The sequence below is a fragment of the Thamnophis sirtalis genome, unplaced genomic scaffold, assembly GCF_051295495.1.
Source record: "Thamnophis sirtalis isolate CommonGarterSnake01/CBP01778 unplaced genomic scaffold, rThaSir2_p1.2 scaffold_10, whole genome shotgun sequence".
NCBI classification, from domain to species: domain Eukaryota; kingdom Metazoa; phylum Chordata; class Lepidosauria; order Squamata; family Natricidae; genus Thamnophis; species Thamnophis sirtalis.
This window is the reverse complement of record NW_028261390.1, coordinates 26,402,169-26,415,098: the sequence shown is the minus strand read 5'-3', so window position 1 is coordinate 26,415,098 and position 12,930 is coordinate 26,402,169. Positions and strand designations below refer to the sequence as shown.

The 12,930-nt window shown below is 43.5% G+C and overlaps 2 protein-coding genes across 2 annotated transcripts in view; one reads left to right on the top strand and one right to left on the bottom strand.

Moving 5' to 3' along the window:
- Positions 1-12,930, bottom strand: part of LRBA (LPS responsive beige-like anchor protein) — a 380,505-nt gene that overhangs the window by 177,843 nt on the left and 189,732 nt on the right. Inside the window, exon 40 of the mRNA XM_087724319.1 lies at positions 10,888-11,024. Coding sequence (XP_087580445.1) covers positions 10,888-11,024 — 137 coding nt within the window. The remainder of the gene's footprint in view (positions 1-10,887; positions 11,025-12,930) is intronic.
- MAB21L2 (mab-21 like 2) lies at positions 5,690-8,127 on the top strand. Its single transcript, XM_014070470.2, has one exon. It carries the CDS (start codon positions 6,490-6,492, stop codon positions 7,567-7,569), a length of 1,080 nt encoding a protein of 359 aa, XP_013925945.1. The 5' UTR covers positions 5,690-6,489; the 3' UTR covers positions 7,570-8,127.

Genomic DNA, 12,930 nt, shown 5'->3' with positions numbered 1-12,930 from the left:
GGCATTACTGATCAATGGTTGGAAGTTATGGTTATTTCATTTTCAACTCTCTTTATTTAATATTACCAACGAGATTAGGGATTCCAACAGCACTGACATATGCAAAACATAGTTTGTTTCAAATACATTATCACACTTAAATCTTCGTTGACTAACTCAGTTATTTTTTTTTTCAAAATATTAAGATTATTTCCTTGAGTGTTTTACTATACTGAATATTAAGGCTAACAGAGGTTTTTGTTCAAATATAATAAAAATATTAGATCATTTTAGAAATAATTCATTTCAATTAGGAGTCTCAAGGTTTGATTTAATCAAAGGCTTGCCATAAATACAACTTTGTACAGTCCTGTTTGTCGATTAGCAGAATAAAACAATCCAATGAGTGATTGTGGAATAAGATTCTTCAAAGAGAATATTCCTAAAAAATACAGCAACGAAGCAATGAGAAGCATACTAAAATGTACCCCTTTTATTTAAATATATACATTTAAGTTAGCATTCACATAACACAGCTACTTTTTGTTCAATGTAAAATAAGTACTGCTGAAGTCATCAGAAAACCTGAAAAATCCACAAAGCCCGCAACCATGCTTAAATCAGACTAACCAGCAATCCATGGCTTAAAAGGTAACATAATAAACAACAATTATCTAGCAATATGGAAATAATATCAAATACCACATTTAGTTCAAATTAACTGATTAGAACGAGCATCATTTTGGCTATGGCTGTAAACTGAGATCCTCTTAATAATACACATGTATAGACATACACATTATATCTATAATTATGCACCATATATGAATAATCTAGAATTTAAAAAACTAGTCTATTCTGGAAATATTGCAAATTCATTGAAAATTAATTCTGGTAGACTTTAAATAACTGAAGCTAACTTACTCACATTGTGAACTATGGTAACTTACAAGTGTTTAAAAAGAAACAATTCTATTCCAAGTATATGGAAACACATGCAATTAAAATATTTGGATCTCTATCTTCATTAAAGTTAAATATGAACTTGTGTATCAAGTAATCTATAGTCAAATGAAAATTGCCCTTCTAAGGAAGTCAGACTGATTAATTTCCATAGGACTCACTTCCAAATATAGTGTTTTAGCTCACGATCGTTAACATAATATTATATGAACAATTACGTGAATTATATAACTAAAGACAGTGTTTAGCCACAAGCATCATAAATTTTTTACCTCGAAGACCTTAATGCTGATATCAGGAAAAGGCAATATATCAGTAGAACAAAACAATCCTGCAGGGAAATGAAGGAAAAGAAATCTTCCCATAAATATAGCATTCTAAATCACTGGGCAGTCATGTTAATTACGGGACCATCTACATTTCACCTTTGTGTGTGTGTACAGGTATTGCTTGCTTTTTAAAAAAAAAATCTCTCATAATTAAATAAAAAGGGTCCTTTTGCAAAAGGAAATACACACACAAGAGCCATTAATAAGCAGAGCTTTCTGTCCAGGAGCACAAGGCAAAACCAAGATCCATCTACAAATGGAAACAGGGAAAATAGCTGCAATTCCTCTGGACCTGTGAACTTGACCCATTCATTTAGTTTGACCCTTGGGAAACGCAACGCACAATCCAGAATTGCACCTTTTCCCATTTATACTCTTTGCAGCCACTTAGCTCCATCAAAATAGTAGGAATGTGATGGAAATGACAGGCAAAAGCCACCCATTCTTTTCCCAGGCCGTACTTCTATAAATGGAAGCACAGAAAATGTTTAAGCAACAAGGTTAAAAGATCATCTGGAAAATTAAAGAAGGAGTAACAATTAAGTTAACTGTCTGGAAGATATATGCTCTGCTTCATTTTAATTTTCAGTAAGCCAAAGATGCTTCTAAGTCAGAGCGCGCTGAATATTTATACCTGCACAGCTCAATCACCCCAAAAGTGTATCACATTAATTCCTGACTGAAGAGGATATTCAGCCATCTCTTCAAAGGAAGAACACGAATTGTCCACGGTCCAAAGTGGATTCCCTTCCTTTTTCTTTAAGGCAAAAGTTGGTTAGAAACAGCCTCCAGAAATGGAGATCTGGCTTGGTACATGCACACGGAGAAGGAAGCAGGTTAAAATCCAAAGCCAACTGGAGCTGAGCATTGGGCAAGGCACGTCCTTCTGCTATTCCCCACTCCAGTAGGGCAACAAAAAGAACCCCTCCTTCCCATTTGCTTTACGATAATAAGCCACGTGCACGAGGCTTCTCTTGAAAGCGCCCCTCCCGGCTCCTCGGCCCTTCTCTCTTCTCCCGCCCTCGAGGCTCTCCAGCGGTTTTTTTTCCCGGCCAGTTCAACGCCAAGGATGAGGTCTACCCATCCTCAGCCGGCGTTAAAGGAGCGGGGGAGGGTCGCTGGGAAAACGCAGGAGAGACAAGGAAAGGGCAAAGTCATTCCCGCGCGGCTGGAGAGTTAGACCAACCCAACCCAGCCCGCACTTTCAACCGTCAGTGAAAATGGCCCGCAGCCTCCCTTAATGAATTCGTCAGGGCTCCGGGGGATCGCGCCTTCCCCCGCCTCATTAACTCAAGTCTGATGAGACGGATTGTAACGGGAGGAAAACGCAGATCAGTCGGCCGAAGCCTTCAAGTGGCTTTTAACCTGGAGAGCCTCCCCTGCCCAGAGACGCTGCGCGCACTCGGCACTGGCCCGCCGCCTCCTTCGCCTTACAAGCCAGCAGTAGCTTCAGCTCCTCTAGGCGGAGAGGGGGGGGGGGCGCTTAAGATCCCAAGAAGGAGCTGTTGACGAACGCGTCGATTCCCAGGCGGCCAGGGCGAGTGGGGCGGCTTTGGGGCAGCCTTCCTTAGCGTCTTGCGCTTTTTTTTCGACAGATCCCCGAAACCTCCGCTTGCAACCTTCCACCTTCTTCCCTCTCAGTCCTCCTTTAAAAATCCCGTCGCCGGCTAGGTCCCGGGCTCTTAAAACCGGCAGGGCTCGGCCGCCGTAGGCGCTTCCTGGGTCGCTTCCCCCTCTTTTCCGCAGGCATTATTTGCTCGAAAGTGTTTAAGTTTATTGCTCAAATGATGTTTCTAATTAGCGCTTCGGACCATAAATCCGAGCGGCTTTTGTTTTCCAACTGATTTATTATTTACAAGAGCATCGACCTCAGACGGGGCGGCGGGGGGAGAGAGACGGGGAAGCCTCAAACCGAGAGAACAGCAGGGATCGACTCGAGGCCCGCGAATAAAAAGGCGGCTGGCGCCGAGCTAAAGCTGCCAACCCGCGTCTTCTCCTTAGCAGGAGCCCCGGTGCTTCAGGAAGACCGGCTCTTCCAGCGTAACGCGCCTCTGGGACGCAGCCTCTGGGAAAACCGAGGGGGGGGGCTCTCTCAGTAGTAGGCGCGACCAGCGGAGACGCGGCTGCGGACGGGCTGGAGCACATTCGCGGGTGGAGGCGAGAGCGGAGGGCCCTTATAGGCTTGGCCGGGGTTGCTTCCTCGGCCTCTCCGGAAAGGTGCGGGTACCAAGAGCGCAAACGAGCCTGCGCTATAAGACGGGATGTCGTCGATGAAGCCCCCCCCCCCCGCCTTGTGCCTGTCCCCCTCCCAATTCCAGGATTTCTACTTCTAGAAGGATAAGATGATCTTAAACTATATCTTGCAACCTGGGTCCCTCGGTTGACAATTGGGGGGGGGGAGAGACAAAAAATAGAGGGAAAAGCTGACGAGCAGCGAAGACTCGGCTGGAAACAAATCCTGCTTTACAACAACCAGTAGGTCCGACTGCTTGACACATGAGAAGACTGCAGCTGGACGGGAGAAGTCAATAGAGGCTACCCCCCAACAGCCATCGACGGCTTCTAGCGGGATGCCGAAGGTTATGGCCTCCCGCAAGCCCTCTCGTCCAGCCCCAATCCCGGTTTTCAATTCGGGCTACCCAGTTCTCCATTGGCCCGCTTCACAGACAACCTCTGAAGTGCGGAAGCCCGCTTTTTACCCATCCACCCCCGCAAAAAGGGCTCCATGAGCAACCGGACGGGAACCAGAGCAGTGGAATGAACGAAGAGATGGGGGAGGGGGAGGGATCGTTAGGAGAAACCGGTGCGCCGCCTTGCCAATGGACCGCTTTCCAAATAAGACTTGCTCCCGTGGAGAACACTGGTGGCCCCGGGGCCCCAACCAACCGCTGGGTCCTACTCAGTTCTAACACCCGAAGGGATGAATGAACGGAAAAGATAACGGGTTAGGCAAGGCTTGGGGCCTCACTTCTCCTTCAAGTCATAGCAATCCCAAAATCCCAGAAACGCAGGATTCCTTATTTCCAAGCCCCTCGGAGAGAACAAAGGCTTGCAGCAACGTGGCTGAAAATTATTGTAGTTGCTGCTGAGATTAGAAAATCTCGTTGTTTTAAGTGAAATACAATTGTGCGCACATATATCCCGTCTGTCATCTATTTAGCGTCCAACTAGAAATAAGGTATATCTTGCTCATAGAAGGCTATTTTACACTGAAGGTTAGCCGAAAATATTAAAACATTCTGTAAGTATTTACTGGAATGCGGGGGGGGGGTGTTAGTGGTGAATGAACTTTTTTCTTAGAAAAGATTCCGTGCTTTCACTTAGCTCTCTCCCTTTCTCTAAAATACTTTACAATTTATTTACGATTAAGCACAAATCTTTTTGCGTGGAAGCCCCGCCTGACCCGCTTACACTGGCACCTAAGAATAAATATTTGTCTTAGCCCTCTGGGAGGAAAAAAAACTAATAAATCTCGAGATACTGAAATGTGATAATTGTTAAATAATTGCTTCTGAGATCACTGGCTGAAGTCCAGCAGGAACTCCACTTGTAATTAGAAATATCAATAATATAACGTGCCAAACTTCAAATTCGAAACCTCTTTTTCATAGTTGATGGGACATTAAACCATACCTACTGATTTTGCAACAGTATACTAGGCGTATTGCACGATATCATTAATTTTAAGCCTAACACTATTCAGGATGGATAATCAAGGCTCCTAATTGGTTTCTATAATTGGGTTCATTTTCACAAATGCTGGAGTTATTGAGGAGCAATACATTTAGAGAGGAATCGCAACGGTCCTGCGGGAAAAGTTTAAGTCTGTGGGTATTCATATGTGTGAAAGATAGGCTTTTCCTTCTTCTCATAATATACTTCTTCCTTCATATATATTTTTCCTTCCCTGCCATGTTCAATGCGTTACTAATCGGTCCTGGTATCCATTGTAGAAGGATCCGTTTCATTCTAAACTGGGACCGCAAGCCCGACTCTTGAACATCCCAGGAGGATAAGTGGAGATCTTGCATTACTACTCATAGCAATGTCTTCAATAGCACTTTTCCTAGTTTCTCTCTCCCCCATTTCTGGAGGACCGAAACGCCTTCTCTCCTGGCTTTCAACTAACTGGGAAATCGGGTACACAGACGTGCATACAACCAATGCGTGCGCCTTAAGCATCTTTCCAGTCTCTTTCTCTCTTTCCCGGCCTCCTTCCTCAGCATCTGCAATCGTGGCGGGCCCCGCAGCGGCCATGTAGGCGGCTCGGGCCAGCGATTGGCTGGCCCTCTGACAGCTCTGGCGGCGATTGTAGGATCCGCGAGCCACGCCTCCCTTCAGCAGGGCCCTGGGACCATTCATAAACTAAACGACCCTCTCCGCAAAGGCAGAGACCTCCAGACGTCCGCGCCGGGAGAGGACGCGAGGCGCAGGAAAGTAATAAGAGCGGCTGCATCCAGCTCCAAAAGTGGGAGGGGGAAGGAAACGGAAAGCGGCGGGAGGGGGGGGAGAGAAATCCTGGAAAGCGGAAAAGTGCATCCACACGCACCCTCCTTCCTGCTGCTCAAGACAATATATTCGGGACAAAGGGGAAGGTTTACCTGTAACCGATTTTTTAACAAAGGGGAAATCCCGAAGGGGGCCTAAAGCTGGACTTAAACTTAAGAACTTTGACGAGGAGCAGGCCGGGAATCAGCGGCGGAAAGCTTGCCTTTGGGCGAGTTCCTCAGCCGAGGCCTCCGGAAGAAAAGCAACGCTACAGAGCAAAGCGGCGCTGCCTCGGCCTCAACTAAGCGGGAGGAGGAAAGGGAAAGAGAACGGCTTCCACTCTTGTCCGCGCCGTCGATCCAGAATTTGGCCGCCGACCCCACTTTTGCTGGGCAAAGTCAAATCCCCCGAGTACGGAAGAAGGAACGAGTTTTTCCAATGAAGAACTGAAGCCCTTCGAACCCGAGCAGGCCAACAACTGGGCGCACCTCCGATGTAAAGGAAGCGCCAAACTTTTGCGCCGGAGGAAGTAGTTGCCCGCTCTTCTCGGTGCCGGCAGCGCGGGTTCCGACGGTCTCTCGTCCTCCCTCTCGTCGTCCTCCTCGGCGGTGGCAGCGACCGGGCGAAGCGGGCTTGGCTTCTGCCCGCCCGCACGGAGACGGCGGCTGCGGCGTTGGATCCGTCAACGTACTGCGAGAGCCCGGTGTACAGCCCGGACGTCTGCCCCAACATGATCGCCGCGCAAGCCAAGCTAGTCTACCAGCTGAATAAATACTACACGGAGCGGTGCCAGGCCCGCAAAGCGGCCATCGCCAAGACCATCCGCGAGGTGTGCAAGGTCGTTTCCGACGTGCTGAAAGAGGTGGAAGTGCAGGAGCCGCGATTCATCAGCTCGCTGAGCGAGATCGACGCGCGCTACGAGGGCCTGGAGGTAATCTCGCCCACCGAATTCGAGGTGGTGCTCTACCTCAACCAGATGGGCGTCTTCAATTTCGTGGACGACGGCTCGCTGCCGGGCTGCGCCGTCCTCAAGCTGAGCGACGGCCGCAAGCGCAGCATGTCGCTGTGGGTGGAGTTCATCACCGCCTCGGGCTACCTGTCGGCGCGCAAGATCCGCTCGCGCTTCCAGACTCTGGTGGCGCAGGCCGTGGACAAGTGCAGCTACCGCGACGTGGTCAAGATGATCGCCGACACCAGCGAGGTCAAGCTCCGCATCCGCGAGCGCTACGTGGTGCAGATCACGCCCGCCTTCAAGTGCACCGGCATCTGGCCGCGCAGCGCTGCCCAGTGGCCGCTGCCCCACATCCCCTGGCCGGGACCCAACCGCGTGGCCGAGGTCAAGGCCGAGGGCTTCAACCTGCTCTCCAAGGAGTGCTACTCGCTGACCGGCAAGCAGAGCTCGGCCGAGAGCGACGCCTGGGTGCTGCAGTTCGGCGAGGCCGAGAACCGCCTGCTGCTGGGCGGCTGCCGCAACAAGTGCCTCTCGGTGCTCAAGACGCTGCGCGACCGGCACCTCGAGCTGCCCGGCCAGCCGCTCAACAACTACCACATGAAGACGCTGCTGCTCTACGAGTGCGAGAAGCACCCGCGGGAGACCGACTGGGACGAGGCTTGCCTGGGCGACCGCCTAAACGGCATCCTCCTGCAGCTCATCTCCTGCCTGCAGTGCCGCCGCTGCCCGCACTACTTCCTGCCCAACCTCGACCTCTTTCAGGGCAAGCCCCACTCGGCCCTGGAGAGCGCCGCCAAGCAGACCTGGCGCCTGGCCCGGGAGATCCTCACCAACCCCAAGAGCCTGGACAAGCTATAATAGGGCGCCCGGAGCTCCTTTGCAAACTCTGGAAGGGGGACGGGCTCAAAGACTGAAGGCGCGGCGGCGCTGCTCCTCCGCTCCCCTTTTCCTAAAATGTCCTTAAAAAGACAAAACTCTCCTGGCAGTGAAAGGACTTGGCGGCAGCCGAGCGAAACCCGAGGTACATTTCTTCCCTTCTCCGCTTTGAATTTCCGTGTGTGTGAGACCCCCGCTTCTCTCCGTCGCCCTTTTTTCTCTCTCTTGTCCGTTTCCCTGAATGTTGTCACCAAGTGAAAAACAACGCTATTTAACTAGATGTACGATTTTCTTTCTTTAAAAAAGTAAGGAAAGAAAACAAAATAAATTAAAAGAAAAAAATCAGAAACCCCCAAAAGAAAGAGGGGGAAAAAAGAAAAAAAATCACCACTATAAAAACTTTACTGGTGTTAAATGTATTCCAGTGCCAATGACAGACTACAATGCACTTCTTTTCCTTCCCACCATTTGCTTAAATTTGAACTTGTTGAAAACAGTTAAGAAACCTCATTAAAAAAAATAAAAAATCGATTTTAACTTTCCATTGCCTTCGTGTCTCTTTATTCCAAACATCGGCAATTAAGAGGTGATTGTACCAAAGAATTTTACTTTTTAAGCAGAAAATAGAAAGGAAAAGCAGAAGGGCAACTAAGATAGATTTTCCACTTACAAATTATAACACCGTATTTTGAAAGTTTCTAACTGATACCGAACAAATTATCCAAATAACTCTGCAGCCTTGTGTAGCTACTTTTTTTCGCCAGGCAACCATTAGTTTTAAAATTTTATTGCAAGTTGATATAACTTCCCTTTTGTTTGTAGAATATAAGTTCCTTCTTTCTGCACTTATCTAGCCTTCTGCCTTTTCTTGCATAGAGATAATATAATATTCAATATTACACGAATTTCAACGCTGAGTAAAATTACCCCTAAATATACAATTGAGGAAATCTAGGACATTTTATTTCCTACATACTTTTGCCGAATGTATACATATGCATATGGAATAAAATGGGAACCATTTTTAAGGATCATTCCCAAGGACAACAGACACTGATTTCCATATTAAAATGATCTTCATTCAGAAAGGATTTTTTATGTGTTTAAATATGATTTCTCTCTTCTGAAGGAATCAAATTGAGAGATATTTGTTTTTGTATAAACAAATTTTGATGTGCACATTTATCTAATCTATAGCGGCCTTTTACTATTGGAATTTTTCTAAGTTCATCCTGAACCTATGCAAGTTTATCATTGGCATCAAAAGTGGCTTGTTCCCAAATAAGTATGAAGGGAATTGCAACCTTACAAAGAGAGGAAATTTTTGTTTTCCTCCCCCAAAAAACTCTTACTTTCATTTTTTATTTAGACAATTTGTCACAGAAGGTTTGTGAAGTTTTTTTTAATAGTTTGGAAAAGTTGATTAGTCTTTGCATATAAACAGTATTCCTAAAAAAAGTCTAAATTGAAAATGGAAAATTATTATTTTAGTTTTGGTGCATTGATAAAGCCATAACATATCTGCTTGAATGCCAATGTGCTTATTTGTGCAGTATCCATTTTGGGGCAAAAAAACAAAGCTAAAGAAACCCAAATGCAATAAGTACATATTTATGCTGAAAATGGTTCGAATTTGATAATGGCTTATAACTGAGTTTTCATACAAGCTCCACTAGCCATTCCACTAGCCCAAAATCAAGACTATGCTCTAGAATTCAAGAATCTTGTTAGGAACAGGCTTTCAGTAAGAATATAAACTTTGATGCTATCAGTAACAACAATATCCCCAGCTGCTTTACTTCAAAAATCCTGTCACAAGGTTTTTCCTTCCCAGAGTTTAGAAAAATACACAGACAAATTAAATTGATTAAACTGGGAAACCCTATTAATTAAACAGGCTTTGAAGCAAGTGCGGGATTGGTACTGGAAGAAGGGGTGTGGCTACTCAAGTTTTAGTTATCCACAGCATATGGAAAAGGGAGGGAGGGAAGAAAAAGAAAGGACATGGGAAAATGCCAGGGTTGTAAGAAAACAATGTTGTTTTACTGCATGACTTCATAACCCAAACAACAAAAGATTTAGAAAGTTTCCACAAAGAGAACTCAACAGCTTGAAGCTTATCCTTCCACCACTAGCACAAACATTTCCCAATTTCCATATAAATTAATACAGTTGACGGCTTTTCTAGCGTTCTATGACTACCATCAATTTAAGATGTCTGGCTCACATTGTTTTTAAACTAATATTGTAAACCTAATACCAGTTTACTTTTCTGTTACTAGGAGAGAAGTTATTTCAAAGCAGCAGGGAAATATATATAGTTTACTCTAAAATAATATATGCCAAAGTTTCTAATACTACAATGAGTTAAATATAAATTAAGTATTCTGCCTCTTTATTTGATGGCTGCATATTTACTTTTAGAATAAATTAGCACCCAAATAAACTGCAGTTAAACTGAAGCTCTTATATGCACACTACTCTTAGCTTGAAAAGTTTACATGATTCTGATAAGTTTATAATTTTAAATTAGCTAGTGCAATGCTATAAAGTGTATTTTATTTTAAAAAGTTTCATAAATACTTTCTACTAGGTATTAAAGATTTCGTAAATGATACTATTCATATTGTAAAAATATTCATAGAGAACAATAAAATTGCAGGAGTTAGTGTAAATTGCCTATATAGATATAATCTGTATACATCAGATCATACAGTTTTGTGTTCCATTTACTTCAAGAAAGCACTGCAAATCTCTCTTCTTATTAAAAAAAAACAGAATTATTTATATAATAAAGCACATCTTTAAAAAGACTGCATGTTCAGTAATACTTTCTAATATGACAAACATGGTGAATATTTTAAAGAAATAAGTTTATATTTATAAACAGAGATGCTGCTTTGTGAAGTAATGAAATGTAATTTACATTTGTATTTGGGGACTGCAGTATATTTAAGAAAAACTTAAGCAGAACCATACAGCACAAAAGTCCAAGAAATCATGCTTTTAGAACGGTGTATTGTTTAACATTCAAAGCCAAAACACAGATATCAAGGGGCAGTACTGCTAATTTAAGATATTTTACCCATTCTCTTGTTTTTCAGGCACCTCCCTGGAGGGTTATCCCTTGAGGTAATTAAGAGAGGTTCTTAGAAGTAATATATTTCATACTTAACATATATGACTTTGGCTAAATTAAGGACCGAAAAACATAGCCAATGGACAGAAAAGCCTGGATGGAAAGATTACTTATTATTTGTCTTTTAAAAGGAGAGAAAGAGAAAATCAGCGATCTCTTACCTTGGGATCCATTTTCTTAAAAATGGGCTCTTCTTCATCTACCTCAAAATACACTTCAGAGGTGGTGATGGACAGAGTGCCTTTCACTATTACACAAGGGGCCACGAGCTGAGCTGCTGTACATAGACTAACAGGACCTACAAAAGAAAAGAAAAGCACACACACAGTCCAACACTTTGTTTGCCACGATCTGAAGAACAAGCACAAAATTTTCTAAATATACATATGCATATTACTTCTTTTATTCTATCAATCCAGCCTACCCTTTGCAAAACAAGCTGCCTCTAACAAAGGACATTTTATATACACTCCAAGAACACATGCAATGCATTTGTTGCACTGCTGGATTGCCAAAGATTTGAACAAGTACAGCTGCAAGCAATGGAAGTGATTATGTATGCCCATCTAGATGGTTGTTAGATCATCTCATTTTTTATTCCTGAAAACTTTGAAATGCTTCAGAACCAAATGCCTCAGGTTAGGTAGGTAGGTAGGTAGGTAGGAAGATAGGTAGGTAGGTAAGTAGGTAGGTAGGTAGGTAGGTAGGTAGGTAGGAAGGAAGGAAGGAAGGAAGGAAGGAAGGAAGGAAGGAAGGAAGGAAGGAAGGAAGGACCTATTTTAAAAATCTATGATTCCCTGCTAGGTTTTATTTATATGCACAACCAAGACATACATTCAAATATTAAATATACAGTGATAGAAACTGAAAAGGATACTGTGCTTCAACTGTCAGTTAAATATGTTTCCAGCTATCCATACATGGCTAGTGCAGCTCAGGGACTGTGGGAATAAACAGCTGGAGCACTGGTTTCCATTTGAATGCATTTTTATTGGAATAATCACATCTCCACAAGGCTTATCACAGAAGCACATCAGTGTACTACTCAAAACAATAGGCTGGACACAGTTCTAACAATATGCAGGGTGTTAATATAAAGCAGGATCCAGAGAAGGAAAGTGGATTATATTTGTCATCTTAGTGGTTTATAAACAGGGAATTCTGAGAGCAACAAAGAGAATGTTTATCATCCTGCCCTTTGTTTTAAAAAATTGTAAAATGTATGTGTGACGCATAATCTTTTGCATTAATAAAGTGGGTATAAATGAGGTGTGCACATGTAGGTAATCAATGGGTGAATAACTGCCAAAAAAAAATCTAGCTGAATTGTCATTTCTGTCAATTGTTAGAGGTTGTGATAGTCTTTAATCTTGCATCAATCTCAATGTGTGCCAATAGGACAATGGAAGAGATGCTCCGTTCTGATCGGAGCAGCTTTGCCTCTATTCCCAGCGTACAAATACATTGTGTTTGCAGATGGGCATCTGAGAGCTGCACGACTGTCGTGATTTCCCAAAGCTCATTCCCACAAATGGATGAAATAAGCAGCTATGTGTTCTTTTGCTGTCTCCCTTTGCCCTCTGTACATTAGCATGTAATCCTGAGAAGAAATAACATTTTTTCAATCACTTTCAGACATTCAATTACAGGCCAAGGAGACAGCTGCAAGCGCCAGGGCACCTCAGGTCCTGTTGAAAACCCCTGACAATTTCAACTTCATTTCCAACCTGCAAGTACTTTATTAGCAAGGATTACTTCTTAATCCTATTGCCATTGTCAAGATTATATAATTAAACTTCCCTTTCACCTCTATTACAGTATGAATGTATTAGCAAAAGTAATGAATGTAGAATAGGGTGGGAAAGGATAGACAGACATGGATCAAATTGGGTGCTCCGGCAAAATCTGTTGAATAGTAGCTTCTATATGAGCCACATAAATTGTGCTTGCTTTTAATCACTAGAATATTATTTTGGCAGGAGATACATTTTCATGCTTTACTTTACTGTAAGGCTAAGCTGATGATTCAATTAATAGAATAAAATATATAAACCTATGGAGGGATGTTGCCTAATGAATAAGCTCATATCCACTACTTTCAGTGAAACAGAATTTAACCCAACAAGTAACATTCTTCTTTGGGGAGTAATCACGATATATGGATATATATATGGCTATATTTTACAGAAGTAAAAGAAAAAAAA